At 41.8% G+C, this 23,237-nt stretch overlaps 1 protein-coding gene across 3 annotated transcripts in view; it reads right to left on the reverse strand.

Annotated features, from left to right (window-relative positions):
• Window positions 1-23,237, reverse strand: part of CLIC5 (chloride intracellular channel 5) — a 78,921-nt gene that overhangs the window by 35,943 nt on the left and 19,741 nt on the right. Inside the window, exon 1 of one of the 3 annotated variants that reach the window (XM_054819222.1) lies at window positions 17,882-18,269. The exons of the other annotated variants lie outside the window; for them this stretch is intronic. Coding sequence (XP_054675197.1) covers window positions 17,882-17,944 — 63 coding nt within the window. The 5' untranslated portion in view covers window positions 17,945-18,269. Of the gene's footprint in view, window positions 1-17,881; window positions 18,270-23,237 lie in introns of those variants that run through there. 3 annotated transcript variants of the gene reach the window in all.

Here is a 23,237-nt window from a genome sequence, read left to right on the forward strand (position 1 = left end):
ACAGGATGAAGTCTGGCCCCAGTGAAGTCAACGGGAATTTTGTTCATAACTTTGACGGGACCAGAATTTCACTCACAGGTTTAATGGCCAGAAGGGACAATTATAATAATCTTTCCTGACCTTTTGCATAATACAAACCATAGATTTCACTCAGCCTGTAGCCAACATCTTGTGGTTGAACTCGAACATATGTTTTGAAAGGCTTTTCAGGATAGACTTACGCCAGACATAGAGTGGTAGTAAAATCCCCTCTAGTGGTGTATGTTTGCATTGCAGGGTGAAGTTCTTACTCCCATGGAAGTCGACCACAAACATCCCATTTGTAGGATTTTGCTACAGGTAGCTAACTTGCCCCATCACTTATATATGTAATTTATTTATTTTTTTTCTTATCTATATCAGTTGCATTGCTGTATATGGGTTTAAGTGCTGGAAGGAACCTTAGTCACAGGATTTGGGGAGTCAGGCCACAGCAGTACTCAGAAAATCGTCACAATTTGAGTAGAAGTCAGTAGAGATGCTCAAGCATCAGCTGCTGCTTCGTTATCTTGGCTACTACGGTGTATCTCATAGGAAGAGGTAAGGACTTTGAACAAGAAAGCCACAAATCCTTTTTTAAGACAAATAAACTTGTTCTGCAACATATTCATCCTGGATGAATGCAGCTCCTACGTTCTGGAAACTTATGCCTGTAGGGTCATATTCTGGTTTTGGCCTTTTGGTGCCACAGCTATTAATGGATTATACTCTAATACACTTGATCTAGTTCTGCTTCTATAACAGTCGATATTCGTACAAAATATTCCACCGACTTCAGTGAGAACAGAGTCATATTTTGGATTCGCTAGTGTCTTTCTAATAAGTGATTAAAACCACAAGTGGTTTTATGGGCTCTGGAGAAAGAATCTGGAAATTAATCTGTTTTAGCTATTCACAAAGTACCAATTATAGTATTTTCAAATATTGATGATTCTATATCCTGAGAGCTGATTAGATATGTAAAAAGTTCATTCCCCCGGGAAAGCTGCAGAAAATAAAATGAGAGCTAGATCACTGTCAAAAGGTGTCACAGGCAATGCAAATTACAGTCAAATTATTCCTGTTTCTAGTAGAGATCAGGTGCAAATAAAGGAGTCGTTTCTCCAAAGCAAGCTCCACGCAGAGCTCCAGTTCCCATTACAGTACCAGAAGCCTGCAAGCAGTTTTTTGTTGTAAGACTTAAATCTGTGCACATCTGGAATCTGAACGTCTGTTAAAAATCTCTGGGCCAGGGACAGTAACCTGGTCCCACAGTATATTCTGCAAATGTTGACGACTTGCAGCCAAATTTCCATGCCTCTAAGCAGCGTATCAGACTAACAAATAATAACAGCAGCCAGGTGCTGAAAGTCAATGCTGAACCTGAAATCAGATCCGGGGCTGAATTATTTATTGAAATTCCATGACTTTATTTGCACTATTAGAAGAGTCACTTGCAGGCACTGCAAATAAAGGTCTGAATAGGGGGTGTCACCGGTGAGGGCCTTTTCCACCGCATCAGCTGACCCCAGCGCAGGCCATAATCTGCCCTCCATGGCCTCATTTTGTATCTTATTTAACATCGTGCAAATACTGTCCATCAGTGACTTGTATTGATTTAAGATGAAAGAGCAATCAGCGGCTCTCAGGAGGTATCCCGCAGCGGGCAGGACGTTGTCTCTCTGCCTCCTTTTGCATCTCCAAAGTTAACCAGCGCTGCGGAGGGTATCCGAGGAGCTTCACCCCGAGGTGCGATGAATGTTTATGACTTTCACTGAAAGCAGATCAAGTTGCATTGCAAAGGAGCAGCGCATCGCAGGCTCAAACTAGTCTTTGGTTTGATGTTTGCATCTCGGTATGACTTCCCAGTGCAACCCACAGTACCGTCAGTAAACTAATTATTTATCAATAAATATGACCAGCATTTGAACCAAGCCTTACTGCCACGAGAATACAAATGCAATATAAACAAATTCCCTGGTTCCCCAGCTACTCACACAGAAATCACTACAGAGTTTAGTGCTTAGGGGATATTTTTTCACCTTTAATATTTTCGTACCTGCCAAAATTGCTGTATTTGTTCATCTGATCATTTACACGCACATAGTCAAATTTAGCCATTAAAGGGGGTGTTACAAGGTAGTCTTTTCTGATAGCCATCTAGAAAGAATGGAATGCAACTCTCTGAATATTTCATTACACGAGAAACAGAAAGTTCTGAGTTTGTAGATGCAAATACCTGCAACGAAAATGAGAGTCTAAGACCTACACCCTAACAGCAAGCAAACATTGCTTGTGACTCATCTAAAAGCAAAACAACTTGTGTTTTCAATATCAGATGCTCAAAAAAAACCCCAGTGATGCTTTCCAACAGCCACTGAGAAATTTTGAATAAGTGTGTATACTAATTGAAGTACAATTTACAAGTATTTTACAGTATAGACTTCTGAAACTAATGTATGATAAATGTAAATAGAAAAACCTAGGTGGATCCGTGAGTGGAGTTTGGATCACATTTCTTGTCTACTTGCCATCTCAGTGCAGGAAAATTTCTTAAATCTCTGTGTCTATACTGTTTGGGCCAGTTTGAAATGCTCCACTGATGCTGCTTCACAAACTTCCCATAGGAAATGGTTTTGACAATTTTCTCAAAACATATTTTGACTTGATGCTCAGACTGAATTTCCTCTAATTTAATTCTATCCTCTTATCCAGCATTAAAAAAAACCCTTAATTAAGTTTAATTCAATGCTATTTATTAAAATAATTCTTACTTTTCTTCCCTTTTATACAAAATCTTAATTATGCCATTGTGATTTTCCTAGCACCTCTTCATTTCTTACTGTCCTCTTGCTTATGGGATCCTTGACCATGCTCTCTGTTCCCAATATTATCTTTTTTTGATTCTTATTCTCATCACTCCTGAGTTCCTCTCCCACCCAGGCCTCTCATGCTCCAAGTGGACCACTCTCCAAGAGGACCAGCAGTGACCCCAGCATGGTCATGCAGCAAACCCGTTCTCCAGCCCATCCTTTCCTATCATGCCTGTCTCAGAAGTAATCAGTACCCTCCTCCTCCCCAATTCTCTTTTGCTCACGCTCTTACCCCAACAAAAAAATCACTTTCTTGATTTTTTTTTTTTTTTCATTTTACACCCCTCACCTTTCAGCCATATACTCTGTTCATTGGCTTCACCAACCAAATTAGTGACAGCAATGCCAAAATCTGCCCCCACCTCCCGTCCCTTCCCTGCCTGGCCACTCTATTTCTCTGACACTGTCACCCAGTCACCTCATTCAAATTAAACAAATCCCATTTGATATGGTGGAAATAATGGAGCATGACACAGGGATCATGCCCTGTAAATCTCCTCAACCATTTATCATTAAGTGCCACCTTCTCCTCCTCTTAAGATAGTCTCCAACCATACTCTGTAATTCACATCTTCATTCTGTTTTCCTCTGGTTGCCTCATTTTTATGATCCTTTCCTGATGTACAACACTGCAGATCTGATCACTGTTTGGCACTCTTACAAACGAGTTCTTTCTCACAGTTTTTTCCTCTCTCGGGAAAAATCTCATCTGCACCTTCTTCCTATTGTCAATTCTACAGGAAAAGATTCAATAAAATTTGTCACTACAACTGAACCTGAATACTCAGGCTTGGGCTGATAGAGCTGGATATTTAAAGCAGCGCAAGAGGGACATCGTACTTCCTATGCTTTGCTTGTGCTTCGGACCTAGATTTCATTCTAGATTGATTAGACAGAGATTTCATGCTATCAATCTACAATCTTTCTTGCCTTTTACACCACTTCTATATATTTTATATTTACAGTTTTGTATTTTGTATTTTATATACATTATTATAATCTATATTTTATATTTATTTTATAGTATACCTTTTATATTACCTATGTTTATTATATTATTTATTTTATATTTTATGTTTAAAGTTTGTTGTGCAGTCTGTTAAAAGGCATGGTTAATCTGCTTCCCAGTAGGGTTAATCAATTGTAATTCATACCTTACCACTTTCTGGTGTTATACTCTTAGACAGGTAATTGGGTCTAACCATCGTATCTAGAGAAGGGTTGAATCTCACCCTGCTTTGTTTAAGAAGTTTCTCTGGCAGCTTTTTTGTTTTATCTTATGCTCCTGCTCAGCGAAGGCAGCAGTTCCCATTTGCCGTTAGCCTGAACAACTGCAATCTGCAGAACGCCATTTGAACTCCATACGCCAGCCACCCGCCGGAAAAAGCTTGTTGGAACATCCAGGTTAATGAGGTAATTGAGAAATTGGCATTTAGCAAGAGAATGTCTAAATATTCTATATACATTTGTGTACATCTAGGCCCAATTCACTCAAGTACCTGAACAGGATCCTAAGAATTAGCTATTTTTTCATGTTTACTTACAATTCTCTGTGAAAAAGAGGGGGGTTTTAATTATTCTGAAGTGCCAAGTGCACAGCTGTTTCTTGAAAAATAATAAATACAGAGAAAATATAGGACCTTGTACTAACAAAGAAGGACTGGTTGGGGTGCCCAGTGACAGGACAAGGGGCAACGGGCACAAACTGGAACACGGGAAGGTCCATCTCAATATATTGAGGAAAAACTTCTTGACTCTGAGGGTGACCGAGCACTGGAACAGGCTGCCCAGAGAGGCTGTGGAGTCTCCTTCTCTGGAGAGATTCAAAACCCACCTGGACGCCATCCTGTGCAACCTGCTCTAGGTGATCCTGCTTTAGCAGGGGGGTTGGACTAGATGATCTCTAGAGGTCCCTTCCAACCCCTACCGTTCTGGGATTCTGTGATTCTGTGAAATCCTATCAATTCACATTTGTAATGAATAGGCAAACATGAGTCAGTACAAAAACCCTCTGACTGACCACGGGGCACAGTGTGATTACTACTAACTGCACTCACTGTGCTGGATATGGCTTTAAATTAAATAAATTTAAAATAAATATTTCAATAAATAAATGCAAATAAATAAAATATTTAAATTTTTTTATTTATTTTTTTTTTTTAAATAAACCCTTGGTGCCCAGTGTGGAAGAGATGTCCAGGGGCTAATTATGGAAGACCCCTCTTGCCCATGGGAGCTGCAGCAAGGCGCTGCCACACATGCAGACGGGGCTGGGAGCAGTGGCCTAGGTCAGGGGAGAGAGGTGTTTCCTTCCCCTGGAGAAGAAAATCGCCTTTTCAAGGTTTGTCTCTTTGCCAGGGGAGTGGGACAACGCTTCCTCTAAGTTCCCCTCCTGGTCACATCCTTCCCAGGCTCTCCAAGGTTGGATCTGAGTAGCTGTCTAGAATCAGCACTTTTAAAAATTATTATTATTCTTGCAGAATCATCTCTTTTGAGATAAACATCAGACCATCAAGCCATCAGGCAGAGGTCCTGTGCAGCCCGGTAAGAGGATGAGGTGTCCCCATGGACACATACCATAGGGCTGCTGGTTTCAGCATACCAGGATGGGCACATAGATACTTCCCAATCTGAAACAAGTCTTCCTGTATGCATGTTCAACTGCCTTTATTAGACTGAATAGTGAGAAGTAAGACTTACAGGGTATTTAGAGAAATAGGTACTTGGAGATGAATTAAACCCCAAAAGATTACATTCGTGCACTCTGAGGAGATCCTCGTGGCTCCATCTTGGAGCAGGGTGAGTGCTTAATGCAGAGGAAGCAACAGATCACTTTTGAACCTCAAAAAAGACCCAGCTCTAGAACAGGATCTAGAGTTTAACTGGAGTCAGATCTACTGACATTAAAAAGAAAACAAAACCAAAAATCCGCAGTTAGAGCACTTCAACACAAGAAAGGGCAACCCAGTAAATCAAGGCAAAAATATCGTTCCTTGCCAAACTGCATGTGCAAGTCAACAGTCAGAGGAGAAAAGAAAATTAAAATTATACAAATGCTAGTGGAATCCTGAAAAGAAAAAAAAAAAAGGCTTAATTATGAAGGGCTCCTCTTGGCATTAAATGTCCTGAACATTTAAAAAAACAGGGCACAGATAAACAACTAAAACTGCCATTCTGAGAGAACCTATAACCTGCAAGAATGTTCCATTCAACCCCTCTTCATCCAGGAACAGCTTTTTAATAAATACTATAAATAAAATAAACAAATGAAACAGGTCTGCAGTTGCACACTGAATCAGCAGCAATGGCTCATCACAAAACACAGGGCAGTGAAAGAAAATTATTTCCTCCCATGATATGCGTTCGTATGTGTTTGAAGCTGCCCATTCAGCAGCTAAAAGCAAAAGGAAAGCAGTAACACAACGCGCCTGTTCACCCACACAAATTGAATCACAATCTAGAAAAACACCGGCAACAATAGCAATGATCCATCGGGGCCGGTTTCTCTGATTTCTACTCGTTTCGGACAATACACAGGTACAGACAGGCACCAGCACCCAAAAAAATGATAGCTATATGTGGTGGGTGGCAAGGTTCAGGATGTTTATTTGGGGGTTGAAATGTTATGGGGAGGACAAGCTTGGCAAGTGATACAGAGAAACACCTGCCCAACCTGAGAATTAACTCAGGATTTAGTGAGGAGTTAAACCACAATGCCTGAGTAGCTTTTACATTCGTTTGTCTACCTAAAGAGGAAAGAAGGAATGCAATTTTAGTTGGACAAGCTACTGGGCTGCAGAGAGATGAAAATGAATGTTGGTGCAAATGTTTCATAGGAAATGAAGCCAAGGCACAGGGATGTGGCATGGCTTAGGGTATGGCTTCATGACAGACAGAAAGGGAATTCAGCTGTCGTATCTCCCAATTTAACTCTTCCTTCATCTCGGCCACAAGGTCTGACCGTACTGACACAGCATGCAGAGCACTGGCCAAGCCAGCATCTGCTTCAGCCTTTGGAAGCTCTTCCAAAGTCTGGCCCTTGCGTATCCAGACCAAGATAAGCAATTACATATTCAACCAGTACCTGAACTAATCCCATCTCATTATCACACCCAGGACACCAAGAGACATTTTAAGACATGTAAGCAGCCCCTCAACATCATTTCTATCAGACTGGCTTTGACCAAATTTGTGCTTTCTTTCAGAGATTTAGAAATCAAAGATTTCTTCTGTGTTTGAACCAAACCCTGTTCTGGTTTGCCAAGATATCCTCCACTGCAATGCCTTCCTGGTTTGTAGATTTTATGGCTTATTTATCCCTTTATTGACTCTAACTATATGTGTTTCATTACAGCATATCTAATCTTGATCTGAACCAGAAGAAGAAAGGGCATGACTTCTTTGGTGGTTCATTCCAACGGTTAATCACCTTTACAGTTACTATTAAGCTTATTTCTAACTTGACTATATCTGACCTTAACTAACTGTTACTATTTCTTGTTATACTTGTTACCACTCTATTAAAAAGCCCCCCTACAGGTACATTTAATATTGCAGTCAAGTGATATTTGGTCCTTTACTCAAAGAGTGCCTTAAGGATGGCAATCTTAAGTATTTTTTAAGCCTTACAATTATTTTTCTCTACATCTTTTCCAATGTCATAACACATGTTAGCTTTGTGTGCATTTAAAACAGCCAGCCAAAAGATAATCTAAAACTTGACCCCTCCCGGTGACTAGCAAAGGGAAAAAAAAAAAATTTAAAAAGCATCATTGTGACTAGTATAATTTACGTGGTTATTATTGGAATATTTACTGTGAATTACTCAGCAGGTGTGGCATATGAACACAGACTCAGTGGTGCTAAGTGCTGTACAAAACCCAAAAACAAAACACAAGAGCTACACCTAAAGGGTGGAGCAGAAGACCAGAGCAGTCTTCTTGCTGGACCTCCTTGCACAAGACCACCATTTCTCAGCTTCTGCACCTGTAAAGTGCTTTGGAATCGCTCTAAAAAGGCCTTGCATTTTTTGTTTCAGGGACTGGGTTTTGCAAAGAGAATCATGTTCATCGGTGGCTGCTAAAGCATGGAGCACCCTGCACAGCCTCCTTTGCAGAACTGGGGGTGTAAATATGCTTAATAGGTATCAGCATCCAGGAAGGTTACAGATCTTCCATTATCACCCAGTGTTTCATTAGTAAGGTGTTGAGTTTTTTAAAAAGCAACTGCTGAACATTTAAAACCTATGCTGAACTATCTTTTCTGAATTGCAGACATTTGTTGAGCTTAGCCGTCAAATGTTTTTTGAGATAAGGCATACATCTCCATGGACTAGATCATCATACTTTGAACTCCACTGCTAGCCTGCAGCAGCTCACACTCTTTGGAGGTGATTAGCCCTTTTCCAAACAGTAGAGCATTATACGTCTTTATTAGCAGCACAAGTTAGAAAATTTTATATCTTCTTTGGCATCTTCATGGTTAACAGAACGGGAAACTAAAGCCATACCTAAACCAAGCAAACTTCCTCTGTGTGTAAACTTCATTCCCAGTATCATGAGCAGGTATTAACACCTGAAATATTGGTGAATGGAGAACTGAGTCATGACATTTTTTTCTTAGTCCGGAGGAAACCAACAAAGGCAAGAGAAGCAACAAAAATAATCATAGAATCATAGAATGGTTTGGGTTGGAAGGGACCTTAAAAGTCATCTAGTTCCAACCCCCCTGCCATGGGCAGGGACACCCCCCACTAGACCAGGGTGCCCAAAGCCCCATCCAACCTGGCCTTGAACACTGCCAGGGATGGGCCAAGTCAAGAAATGGCTTTTTTACAGCCTGACTTGCATAGGGAAGGGAAAAAATACTATTCCTACATATAATATTTGAAAGTTTTAAATGTGTGAAATTCAAGTTCTATAGAATTTAAAGTAAATGAAAATCAGCTTTGGCCTTGAATACTAGGCTTTGAACATTCTTATTACATTTTGCATCAAGCACATACAGGTCAATGTCACGGGCCTCTGTCATCTGCTCTGCACACAAAGTTAGTGACTATTAAGAATGAAGATTTAGAAGAGCAAACAATCGCTACCTGGGCAGGACCTTTTCATATTTTGATTAGAGCCAGACAGAAAAATAAATAATCAGAGCTTCCGCCTGGTGGGAACTGTGGCTGTTGCTCTGTATTAAGATAAAGTGCTGAAACACTGAACAGAAAATAAAAAATGTGTTGATCTGGATTTTGACACCACTTGGGCCATTGAAACATGGCAGAACTTTGCTAAGGCGTGTTACGGAACTGTATCTTGGGTGCTTTGTGTCCCAGTCTCTTTCCTAGCACATCTTCTCTTATGACACTGTAGCCACACAATTTCTGTGGTGCACCAGGGTCGCTGAATCAAAGAAGAACCTGTGTTATATCATGAATGATCTACTTCAGCCACTGAACACCGCCATTAAAAAAGGATACATACAGAAGGGTAAAATCATAAATACTCGGAAAGATAAGTTATGGAATGATTATTGAGAGGGACAGAATAATGCTCATTTACAAAGAATCATTTAATTTAACAGAGTCAAAGAAAATATCCTATGGACCGGTTCTACATTTACGTGTGAACTTTGCGATCAAGTTGCGTAGCAAACAGCAATGACATGCTGTAAATATAATCAGAGAAAGTTTTGCCCTTAGCGTTACTAGATAAAATTACCAGCTTTGGATTTTCAAAACACAACTGAATACCTTTTGAATTACTTTCATTCCACTGTAATAATTTCCAATTCTTAAGTCTAATATAAAAATCATGCCAGGAATACATGATGCTGATTAAACACATCAGACCTACAGAAATCAAAGGTTTTTTAACTCATAGCTCCAGATGTACATACAAATCACCGTTATCGCACCTAGATGAGTTTTACTGCGTGTCAGCAACACAGAAGTGCAAACAAATAGGGAGAGCAAGGGGCAAGGTAGGAAAGGGAATAAGAATCTGCTCTGGACTTTGTCAGTATTAAACTCTACTGTGTCAAACAAACCACTTGAAGCTATTTTCAAAGTACCTACTACAGCACTTTAGGTACCTGCTCTGATTTCCTAGTTCAAATAAGATTTATAGATTTGAATACAGTATGAATCCAGTACAAAACCAAACCTTTCCTTACGCCAACTGATTCTCCCTATGACTTTGACTCAGCCTTTGCTGGGGAAAAAAAAAAAAAGTGTAATCGAAACTTTCTTTTATTCATGTATAAAACTAACACACAAACTTACAGCCCTTTAACATCCAACTCTGTTAAAAGAGAGTAATTTGAAAAGTCTTCTACCAGAGCTCTTAGCTGCAAAATGGAAATGTTAGTGTTTATGTTACCTCTTTGCTGGGGATTAGTTTGCTGATATCTGCCAGATTCTGTAGAATTATGTCATACAAGAACCAAGCAATATTGTTGCTGTAATGATCAATATGTTATCCTAAATAATCTTTACACAGCCTTCCATCAAAATATATTTGACGTAGCCAGGTGAACTGATACTAACATTAGACTCCAGGGCAGAGGCAGATGTACTTCCTACTGTCTCTCTTGGAAAGGATCCCTGTATATTTTTGGGACGTTATGTCAAATGATCTCTGTGACATTTGCTGTTCTGGAATAGCCGCAGCAGAGCCATATATTGCCGATAAAAGTTTCCCGGGGACACTTACTGGAGCTTCACTGTCATCGCTGAACCATGACACAACAACCTGTGAGCCTGATGAGACGTGTGCTGCCAGAGATGGAAAAAGAGCTATCTGCAGCTAAACATAGAGCACCCAAAGCATACCGGTGGCTATCGCTAACTACAAGCAATAATAATTATGAATACCACCAGTTCTTCACAGTAGATTTAAAACACCGTATTTACCTGATTCGTCTCTGCGGCTCAGAAATGCTGGAATAAAGGATGGCACTAGTAGGTGGAGTTCAAACAAGTTCTCAGATACATTTAAGCTGGTCTAACTCTGCTGCCGCTGAAGTCAGCAGCACAAACCTCACTGGCTGTTACGGCCATGGGATATGAGCCATCCTAAATGTTTCTGAAATCTCATCTATTCAAATTATGGATCCGATTTATAAAGGCATTTTAAGAAATAAAGTCTATGCATATTCAACAAAGCATTTGAATATGTTTAATTTTAATCAGATGTTTTGGTCACAATTAGCATATATTTTGATGCCATCAAGTTCAATAAAAAGCAAGTAGTCACAGTCATTTATATGTGGGAAAAAAACCCCAAACCATGGCAGATAAGGGTGTCATTCAGCTTTAGCCAGAAACTAATGATTAGATCGTGAACTTAAGCAGGAGACATAGTTGAAAATTCTTCCTTAACTTGAGATCCAGTTTCCCAATCAATCCTCAAACCATTCCAAACCAGGTTCAAAGTGGCAGGGATAGTGATTATATCCCTGCCAAGTCCTTTTATAAATTTGGCCTGCCTAAACTATTCACTGCCCGCCTCTAATATTCCCACCAATGAGGCACTTGTCCTGACGCAAAACAAAATCTGCAAATGCTCGGAGAGAAAACAGACACGCAGACGTACAGACTCTGGGTTGTATAACTCAGGCAAAAGCTTCTTTAAAGTATTGGTTTTCTTCATCACAAGGAAAAACAAGCAACTTGTAATTTTAAAATATTTGCTAGGCAGCTATTTGTTAATTTATTGAATTATTTTCTTTTAACAAGAAAGGGTTGAAGCAAAATTAGATCCTGCCAAGATGGATGTTTTTCCCTCAACTATTCTTTTTATTATCTTATTGAAAAGGCTTTATAATAAGACCAGAGAAGTAACTGTCAGCCCAGGTAGCGTTTCTCTGATTTAACTGGGTCTGCAGTGGATTACTATTAAGTTTCTTGTTTAAACAGTGTGATTCCCATTTAGGAGGCCTGACTCTGTTCTTGTGCCCATTTTATATACGTATAAACTCTACGAGCTTCAACGGAATCGCTCCTGACTTGAAAAGAACTAAGCAAGATAGGAACCGAGCCAGAATTACAATGAAACACCTGAGGTCCCCTGCATGGAGCTTATGAAACATGTTTATAGATGTTTAAATAAAGCTTGTAAAACTGTTTTCCCCCCAGTATACACGCTGGTGTTCAGACCACCAGTAAACCTGGTAAGTTTGGTAACTGTAATACTGATGCACAAGGCCAGCGTACTGGAAGAGAGACTTAGGCTGCTGATCGTGCACTGCCTCACCACAAGAAGTCTGGAAGAGACATGAACCATGGTGCCCGTCATCTGCTCGGCAGCTCTGAATGGATGAAAAAGGCAAGATCCTTAATAAAGACAAGATCCAGAGTGATAGCCGCGAAGCGTCAGAGACCGCACGCACTGTATGTGTCTGCTTTCTTGGCTAAGTCTCTCTTGAAACGTGAAAGGCTTGGCCAACCTCATGACCAAGGAACCAAAAAAATGTTACTGTGAGTCTTGGACCACCAGACAGGTTGAACCAGATCTTTCAGTATCATTATTCTTCTTTCTGCTTTTCTCTCTTTATTATTTCCTCCTTACCTAGAAAGTTTTGCTGAACATAGGAATGATTTTGTATGGAAACCAAAAGCTGAGTTTGTAATAGCCAGTAAAATACCCACACTTCTCCAGAAACAGAAACGAACTTTGTACCTTCCAGATCTGATTGTGCTTTCTACTCATCATCAAAATACTTCTCGAGGGCAGTCTATGAATCAAATAAATTGCAGAGCTTGTATTGTTATAATGGGTTAAAAGGTCCCTTTCAAGTTGTCTCTCCCAGTTTGTAAAGCCATTACAGGTTTTGATAACCCCAAAATTCTGAAACTGAAATCAGTTTTCTTATCAGAGCGACTCTCTTAGCTTAAAACCACAGAAGCCTTAATAGCAGGGAATGATTGTTTGCAACAGGAGTAATATTTTTATTTACATCTTCCTTTAAAGGAGAGGATAAGGACAGCTACACCCTCTCGAGAGCAGCGACTCCTGGGCTTTTGATGGAGCACACGAAACCCGCAGGATGACTGCTTTGTCCTGGACAGCCAGGCTCTCCAACCGACCGATTCATTCAGGTATAGCAAGTCTGGTGCCAAATCTTGCCATTGCTTTCAAACGTACTCCTAACAGACACCGAAAACTCTTCAAAATGAAACCGTTGGAGATGACAAAGGGCTCACAGGTTCCTTGCATGTGTGTTTGCTGCTCCGGGAGCTGTGAGCGTAGCAGGACTACCCTCTTTTCTTTGTGATAATCCTCTAACGAGAAATGACTGCAAGGGGCCCTACAAATACTTCCATGCTGTTAGTCCTTGAACCTTACCACGGCTGGTACCGTATCCCTGAGACGTCGCAAATACACCGTCACTGTGCCTGGTCACGCACAACGCTCAGCTCCCAACGGGAAGAATGGGCTGCGAGCGTCTTCTGCCTTTATGCCCGCAGCTGGCAGGCGGGAACCTGTTCAGTGTAGGAGTCAGTGAGCGTGGAAGATCACGGCCTTTGAGAGGTCTCTCTTGCTTCGTACATTTGCAAGCACCTTCGTGTTTTCTCCAGATGGGTGCTCGGTGTGACTGTGGTTGACCTTTTAAGCAAAAGCTCTTGCACATCTGAGCTGATGAACATATCCAGAATATTAATCACTCAATACCACAGTGACTCCCTGCAGAAATAGCTGTCTGCCAGCTCACTACTCTTTCTCCTACTACCATGACGATACTACCGTCTTTTGGTTGTCAGAAACTTGGAATATTATATATCTTGTTATAGAGTATTTCTAAAGCAGGAAGATTATTTTTTTTTTAATCAAATGTACTTTGGACCATTTGCGTGGTTTGTTTGCTTTCCAGACTGCACTCATTCTGAGCAATGCAAATAGACAGTTGTAGTCTCAAGTCTTGTTTGTATCAGGCTTTGTGTGCCATGTATACAATGTACCCCCTGCAAATTAACTTTCTAGATATTAGGCACCACTCTAATTTTGAAATGCAAGGAATGTACATCCAAACACCTGTTTCCACTGCAAACAGAAAGAAACCATAAAGGTTTTGTGATCCTCCCATATGGATTTTAATAGTCTGTACATAAAAAAGCACCATTTCAGCTCAGTCATTATGTTCAAGTATACAGGTGCAAGACTGCCGGGAAAAGCTAAATATACCTTCCATCAGGGTGTCATTTATACAGAAGCACTTCGCTTCTCCAGCACACAAAGAATTAAAATTAACCTGAGTTACAACAAGCTGGGTTAAGCACAGAGCAAGCGCTGCCTCCCGACACTCGCTTCCCCAAAGCTGCTGCTGCCAGCGTCTCGCGCCACCGCGTATTGAGCCTTTTTCTCTGGCAGCCTCTTCCAATTCCTTGTCAAACAAGTTTAGAGAGGGAATTGCTACTGGAGAGTTTCAGCGTTCACCAAAGGCCTGCTTACACAAACTGCAGATCTGATGAAGGCAGCACCATCTCCCCAGCAGACCTCTGCGCTCCTCAGCTCTCCCCGTTCTCCCCGTCGGTCTGCTTGCGTCCTGCCCCAGATTCGCCGGGGGAGGGTTACCCTCAAGCAAGCGTCTTGCAAGAACAAACACTCGTTCACAAGAAAATATCTCACGGATCCAGGTTAGGGCACCATTAGAGAAAGAGTAGAGTCAATGGGGATGATAACAAATCGGTGTGATAACCGCTTAACCTGTCTGTGCCGTCGCAGTCAGGTGGCCTGGTGATGCCCAGCCTATCTGCACAGCGCAGGAGATCGCTAACCTGCATTAGGTTACAGCACGGCTCTTCTGTTTGCAATCAGCTCGCCGCTTGGCTTTCTAAGGCTCCTGCTTGTTAAATAGAAAAAGGGAAATAGAGCAATTGTGTAACACCTTTCCTTTTTTAACCTGAGACAGAAACTGCTTTTATTAGAGATTCTATGCCTGGTGAAAAACAGCCCTTTCTGGTTTATTTGTGCTTGTGGAAGTTTTCTCCAGGCCATATCTACTGCCCTACATTTTTCTCACTGATCTCTGCATTTTCTGGCTGTGTCTTCATTCAAGGATGCAGAGCAGAACTTTTTTCCTCAAGTGAAATATTAACACCACAAAAATCAAATGCTGAAATTGCTCCTTGACCCCAACATCACCTGTTATTAGAACTTTCCTCAAGTGTAGTCCAGTATATTTAGATTTGCCTCTTGTTCCAGCATCTCATACTCATCCAGCAGTTGCCACCTTTCTGTTCTTTCCAGCCTTAAAACAGAGCAAGTGACTTCTCCTTTCCAGATTGTCTCCTGGATCAGCCCTCCCGTTTATCTCCCCTTACTAATATCCCTTTGTTTTAAATTTCATGCTCCAGACAAGTTTTCATCTGTGCATATTTCTCTTACATGCTCCTATTTTTCAACTTTGAGCTCATCTCTTGTTTGGATGTTCTCTCTTTTTTTATTTTCAACTTCTGAACAGTATAATTTAAGACTCTGGTTACATGCTTTTCTATACAATTTTTTAGACTTTTAATTAAATTAATGGCAACTTTCCAAAACATCAAGAATTACAATTTTTCAACCTAAGTGGAAAGTCTCTAGGAAGATACCAATTAATTCTTTTGCTCCAGCTCTGCAAATTATGAGTTTTATGTGAGAATCTCTGTGCAATTCTGTCACATGCATTATGCAGGAGCTCGCATTACTAAAAATGTTCTTTCTGGAGTTATAAATCTTCAGGTGATGGCATGGCTCAATTGAATGCAATGCAAATTTTTTCCAGTAACTTATGGCTCCGAACTTCACACACACAGAATCTGGGCTATGACCTTCACTTTAACAGCTGATGCAGTCAAAGAAACATATATCACAAACATCCATATCAGCCTCAATAAAATAGTGTAGGCACTAAAACATATCAGTAGTTGAAGGTTTGCATGCCAGAATACGTTTCATAGAATCATAGAATGGTTTGAGTTGGAAGGGACCTCAAAGCCCATCTAGTTCCAACCCCCCTGCCATGGGCAGGGACACCCTCCACTAGCCCAGGTTGCCCAAAGCCCCATCCAACCTGGCCTTGAACACTTCCAGGGATGGGGCACCCACAGCTTCTCTGGGCAACCTGTGCCAGTGCCTCACCACCCTCACAGGGAAGAATTTCTTTCTAACATCCAATCTAAATCTCCACTCCTTCAGTTTAAACCCATTACCCCTCACCCTATCACTCCATGCCCTTGTCACCAGTCCCTCTCCAGCTTTCCTATAGCCCCTTCAGGTACTGGAAGGCTGCTATAAGGTCTCCCCAGAGCCTTCTTTTCTCGAGGCTGAACCACCCCAACTCTCTCAGCTGTCTTCATAGGAGAGGTGCTCCAGCCCTCTCATCATCTTCGTGGCCTCCTCTGGACTCCCTCCAACAGCTCCATGTCCTTCTTGTACTGGGGCCCCCAGAGCTGGATGCAGTACTGCAGGTGGGGTCTCACAAGAGTAGAGTAGAGGGGCATGATCCCCTCCCTCAACGTGCTGGTCACGCTGCTTTTGATGCAGCCCAGGACACGGTTGGCTTTCTGGGCTGCAAGTGCACATTGCTGGCTCATGTTGAGCTTCTCATCCACCAATATCCCCAAGTCCTTCTCCTTCGGGCTGCTTTCAATCCATTCTCTGCCCTGCCTGTAGTTGCGCTGTATGTGTCATTTCTGATGACAGAACACCAAAAAAATCCCACTAACCTACTTTTTAGCCCACAAACACTTCCATTAAACTCACTTTGCTAGAATCAGCTTGTAGAGGAAAGGTATCAGGAGGATGCACGGACACATGCAGGTCCCTTTTAATATATTAAGTTCTACTGGACAGTTATGGACCAGGAATTCTTGTAAAATCAGAAAAAGACCTTGGTGCTGGCTCAGTCAGAAAGGCTGCCCCTGAACTGACTGGTTTTGGAAGAGGCTTGAAGAGGCCATATATACACATCATGGACGTGGCTGACATTTCAACTTACAGCCCAAAATATCCATCAGGGAGTACAAAGCAATTATACACTCTCAACTTGACAAAGGGAGAGGCTGGAATTTGCTTTCCCAATCATTCAGTACTCTGTTTGCAAAGGGCCTGATATAACTCCTACGTATTACTAATAATCGGACTGATTTACAGTGATGGTTTAGGCTCAGAGAGACTCAACACCTGCATTTTATATGGGCATAGAGGATTTTAGCCTCGATGTACATTGAGGCTTTGAAACATGCTCTGAACATCAAAAAATCTGAGCTCTTCACTGGGACAGAGTTTGCATGAAGTTTGCTATTAACAAGGTTGTAAGTATAATGGGTTTGAGCTGTGCCACTGATTTTAATGGTAAGATTTTCATAGTTAACTTGAAACGGTCTGAAATCCTACTATATAACAGGTATACTTATTTTTCTATATTTTCATTAAATTGGCTTCTGTTCTCAGTTACCCTTGTATAAAATCAGAACAGGATTTGGGCTGAAGAAACCGAGATTAAAAACTGATTTAGTTTTCTTCTCTTTTTTTTTTTTAAGAAAACAAAAAGTATTGCAGGAAATAATCAGAAGACTGCCAGCTGAGCTCAATCCCTTTTGTTTTACAGGCTGGTAGTGTTTCAGACCTGACAGCCTCTGCCAAGGTACTGAATCCTGGTACCCCTCAGCTCTTCGTGCTCTCTTCCCAAAAATGGAGAAGTCAGGATTCTTAGTGAAAAACCTGGCAATCTGAAGTTAGGGTACAGCACATTGCAGGCAGCAGGCTAAGAATACCAGGACAAACTCACAAGGAGAGAAATAACAATAAAATACAGGAACTCTGACTCGCCCGCTGCAAGATTACCTAATTCTAATGTCACGAAGAAGAAAGCAGTGTGAACGTGCGTGCAAGAGATAACAGGCTGTCAAAGCACCGCTCCCGCTCAGCGCCAGAAAATTAAAGTTTGATTATACAATAGAAGCCGAGCTGATCCGAGAGCCGCGCCAGTGTCCAGTTCACCGTGCAACTTACCTTCACAAAGAGCTCAATTTCAGGGTCCTTTCCTTCCCCGTTAGCAGGAACAGAGTCTGTCATTTTTCACCCCCAAGGCTACCAGCTGATCTCCTGCTATTAAGTGGCAAAAAGGGGGTTTCAACCGCACAGTAGCGGGTAGGTTTCCCTTCCGAACAGCTCTCGCAAAGCTCTTAAAATATCATTTGTAATGATGAAGCTGGAAACCAGTGGAGAAAACAAGTTTGCAGCCTAATAAATAAATAAATAATAATTTAAAACCCAAACCAAACCAAAAAAGCAGGCAGCAGAGAAGCAGTCCCTGTTACGGCTGTGTAGTTCTGCAGAGCAACAAGTGCTGCTGTGCTCTGGTACAGTATCCTCATCTGTCAGAGCTGCAGTTCTCACTGCCTGCCCAAAATAGCCCAGAGCATAAAAAAAGAGGGTGGGGTTAACTCACAGGGGAGGAGACAAGCTCCTGGTACCTACGGCAGGATCAGTCTCTGAGCAAATAGTTCTGCTCTTCCCCGTTTCCAGCGTTTCTGTCGTTCCCTCCCGTACCCTGCGGCTGGGAGCACCAGTGACAGGGGAAGGGGAAGGTCTGCAGCAGGCTGGTTCCATTGCTTTAAGCAACAGGGATGGGTTTTTACCCTTCTTTTCTGAAGGGTGTTTGTCCTGCTTCTACCTGTTCAAAATCCTAATATTGTTCTTGCTAACAATGGTAAGGAAAAAAAAGAGCCTAATTTCTTCACCCTGTGCGTTGGCTGCTATGTTGGGGAAAGGAGAGTGCGGGAAAGCAGAGCTTTGCCTCGGGGAAAACTCCTGTGTGGTACAGAGCGCACAGAAGCCAAAACTGAATGCTCCTAGGTGAGAAAAGCACCCGTGGTGCCACCACTCCTGATGGATTCAGGAGCAGAGGAGCGGGAATGGGCTTACGCGGGAGAACGAAGAGCTTCAGGGCCCCGGGAAAATAAAATATTTGGGTCCCATATTTCTCAGCGTGTCCCTCGGGGTGCTGGTTGTAGAGGGCAGACAGGAGGGTGATGACATGCTGGGGTGGAGCATGGAAGAGAACTCCAGGGCCTCGGCCTGCTGTTGACACACCGTCGTCATCTCTACTCCCTTCCTTCGTGCTGCATTCCTCGCGTGACTCAGAGGTCACCACACAGCAGCCCTCAGCGAGAGGTGGCACACGGCAGAAAGGCCTGACAGGGCTCAAAGGCGTGGAGGAAGGGAGCGACCGCACAGGAGGGGAGAGCCGGAAAGGCTAAGGGGTCAACTCCTCATTGCCATCATGGCCTGCAGGGAATGGCCACCGTCGTGCCCTCCTGCCCGTGGAAAGTCCCTTCCCTCACCTCTGCTCCCCCTGCCCTCTGCTCCTGCTTCGGAACGGCTGTCGGCAGCTCGCACGAGCAATTTTACCTTCCCCTTCTGACACAGAGAGGTCTTTCGGGTATGGTTTTGACACAACCAAACCCTCGCCTTTCCCAAAAGTGCTCTTAGCTGCGTGCTTTCGTGATGATCTCCGATTCCCTCCCGTGACCCGTAGGCATCTGACACGGGTCGAGGGCAGTGGCAGCCACCATCTCCGTGGCTCGTGGCGTAAGCTCTGCAGGGATTTCCCACAGCGGCCGCTTCGCGCGCACTCCATGAAGCACCGAAATGGTTAATCAGTAAATCTCATTATGCTGTTGCAACTGTAATTACAACATAATCAACATTATAATTAGTGTAAAAGTGCGCTTATGGTTTTTAGATCTAATTAGCACTCGTTCAAATAACTGGAAGGTTAACTATAAGAGAATTAAGTGTTATTACTCCTTTGATTTCAAATTTTTTACACGTAATTTTTGGACTAGGTACATTAATTACCAAACATTTATAGTATAATTATTCTTAGGCCCACAGGCAAACTTCCAAGGACATGGGCTAAGTGTACTTACATGTAGCAAAAAGAATCATTGCTTTGTAATTATAGATTACAGTTATAAAAGTCTGCCAAAAACATAAGTATAGCCACCATATCGCTAAAATGCATCCCTAAATAACATATTATCAACTACATGATTATAAGCTTTTGTCTTTGGTGAAAAATTGTTTTGCTTGAGCACCTCATGTGACGACATAATTTCCCTTTAATGAGGGCTGCTGGAAACAACGGGAAATGGGTCATCTTGAGCGAGGTTACCTGTAGTACCTCAGTGAAAACGCTGTTTTGATATAGACAAGTGCTTTGAATAATTTATATCACAGGAGCATATATATATATATATATATATATATAAATCAGCTCTGGAAGAGAAAATCCTGCCAGCTATGAGAACAGTAAGGAGGTAATACCACTAATGCTAAACCAAAATGTTTAAATAAAATCAACATTCAAGATATCAGCACCTATAAGACCTGATGCACGTGACCTATTTAGATGTCTATTTTCAAATGAAAAAATGCGCCCTAGAAGTGCTACTTTTTTCCACTGGTAATAAAGGCAGCCCAGGGTAACAAGCTCAGATAAAGACATTATAATGGTCAGACAAATCCTGCTGTAATTATTAAGTAAAAGAAATCTGTGGCTTTAGTGCCTGATTTCTACACACGTGTCATCTCCCACTTCAGAAGTTGTGCATGCCTCGCGCTTCTGAAAGTTAAACTCTAGATGTAGCAATTTTGGTAGAGACTTAACGTGTCAAAACATTTAAATCCTTCCTTCCCAATTACTGTCTGGGTTTAGTGGTGTATTATAATCAGTTTGCAAGACGAAGATTATTGTGCTGAGGCTCAACAAAGCAGAAGGGAAACTGTGCAATACAGAGAAAGGGAGCTAAGATGCCGTGAAGCCATCTCCATCCTGACCCAGATATAAACTACCACAGGAATGGGCCAGACCCCATCTGGTTCAAGATGTTTCTGGGCAGCAGTGCCCTTGGAAGGTTCCTTCACCCATGAGGCACCACCTTGCACTCATCCCCTGCCCCAGGACTTGATATGGGGTGCTCAGAGGCTACAGAAGCTGTAATGCAAATACCACACATCTGGTATTCCAGCTGTGCTTTTAGGTATCCACGGAGAAAATAAGCCAGCCCACCTCAAAACAACTCTGATTTTCAAAAATCTCCCTGCGGAACCCCTAGAAGAGACCAAGCAAAACAGAGTCCTTGTTCATATAAATGCTGTGGTTTTTTAAATAGATTCTGAAAGCTGGATTTAAGATAAACATTGTAGGAGGCAGTGAGTAGGAGGAAATATATCTCTATATATGAGGAAATATAAAAATATATGCACTACTTCAGGAATCTATTCATGCATTTACTGCTTTGCTGTCATATAAAACTGACTTATCACTTACATCTGGGTGGAACCTTTTTGACTATAATGGTTATTATTGCCTCCACAGCTCTGTTTTGTGTTATGAAATCAGCTCTTTCTTTAGCCAAATTAAGGGTAAGAAACTGATAAATAATTAGTACACTCTCATTTTACTGAAAAGAATGAGTCGCTTAGTTTGGCCTATCATTTTCTTACAAGTCAGAAGTAGCAGAGGCTTTGAGTTACGTACAAGAACATTAGACACTGAATTATGAACTCTTCATAAGCCAAGTCATTATAGTGTGAGGCTTATGAGATATATAAATGAATCTGCGCACGTCATCCCATTAATAAAAGAAGAGGACAGCTTCAGAAAAGGAACAGCCACATCTCCACACAAGACCTCTATTGTAGGTGAACTCTGACGCACTATCAGCTTTCACAAGCCTGATCCAAGCTTCACTTCCAGCAAAGATTTGTCCCGAGGGGGTGAATCAGAGGCCAAGCATCCAGAATGTAATTCTATCGTGGAGTTCTCCAGCAGACCGCTAAGTTACCAAGAAGGATCAGGGCACGTAGCGCATCAAATCCCCCGGTGCTCTCTTGGTGCTGCCACCCAGCTCATTCTGTGAGAGCGGGGCATTACAAGTTTTATACAACAGAGGTAACGTCTTCCATGTTGTGAATAAACTTCCATTATGGACAAACAAAAGAAGTAAAATCTTGGTGCAGCTGCAGTAAATGGTATTTAGGGCTATGATTTTACCTGGGAGTTATTTAACTGCTTAGTTGCCTAAAAAAACCCCCACAACTAAGCAGCAACCATGTACTAAACCAGCACGATTGAACGGGTTATGGAAGTCTATCTTCAGGGGACAGTTCTGAATTACTGGTAATTTGCAACTGCATTTATTGCATGCTAGAAACTTTGACGTGCTACTTATTTAACAAGTTAACAAATGCAAGAAATCAATCCAATAATTTAAATTTCCTTTTGAATTACAGTGTGTCATTACCAAGTTCTTGTTTGATCTTCAGAAAAATCATAAGGGATTTGTCTCAGATATTTGGAGTCAGACTGCACGTTCCCCTCCCCAGATGTACAAGATGTGCAAGGATGTACAAAGCTCTTCTCATTAGCCTCATGCCAAGGCTGGGTGAGCAGGTATTTTCCCTCAACTCCAGAGAGGTACAGTGCCCCAAAACCCGGTGGTTTGATGGAGGAACCGTGATTTTGTTCCTTCTCATAAATTGTCCCACACTCAAGGGCATGGAACAAAAGACATCAAGTGATACAACAGGCATGCAGCCTGAATGTCCCAAGAAACAGGAGGGGACGGCAAAGCCGGGACCAGAAAACTTGACATTCCCCTTGACTGGCAAATTTTAGATAGCTTGCTCTACATCCATCCCCCAGGCAGTATGAATCCATCAGAGCCATGAGCTACACAGCTCTCCTTTTCCTTATTATGAAAACGCATTATTTTAGCTCTAAAGGTCTCTGGATGAAACTAGGCTGTTTAATCGAATGGTAAATCACTAGAATTAGCTCAGACAGGAGTTCTGCAAAGTAAGTTCTAGTCCAAAAGCATGAAATTATTTTTATATATAATTATGTTTTCACATGGATGCAGTACCAAACTTTGCCGTAACATTAATAAACATTACCAACTTCAAGAGAAAAACCCACTGCTGTTCAGTGAGAAGAGGGATTTCATTATGGATAATTATCCTCAGCGCTCGCGTTGAGACAGTCACAGCTAACCATTCACGGGGAAGTGGCACTTCAAAGGTACAAAATCATCTCCTAATGCTTCATTCACTAGAGAGGCTTCTAGAGGACAGCAGTTTATTCCTTTATTTCTTTATTTTACTATCATTCCAAAACTGTCATTTCAATTAAAAACAAAAGATACTTCCAAAAAGGACTGAGACTGCTCTGGAAAGTGGTATTGTAGGGGATACAATGGAGAGCATTACAGATTGTCCCAAACTGCGGGCTACATCGATAGTGTAGCTGATGAAAGGAGGAATGTAGATATCGTCAGGCCTTGCTTTTCAAAATAAATCC

Source organism: Grus americana, chromosome 3 (genome assembly GCF_028858705.1).
Source record: "Grus americana isolate bGruAme1 chromosome 3, bGruAme1.mat, whole genome shotgun sequence".
Lineage (NCBI taxonomy): Eukaryota > Metazoa > Chordata > Aves > Gruiformes > Gruidae > Grus > Grus americana.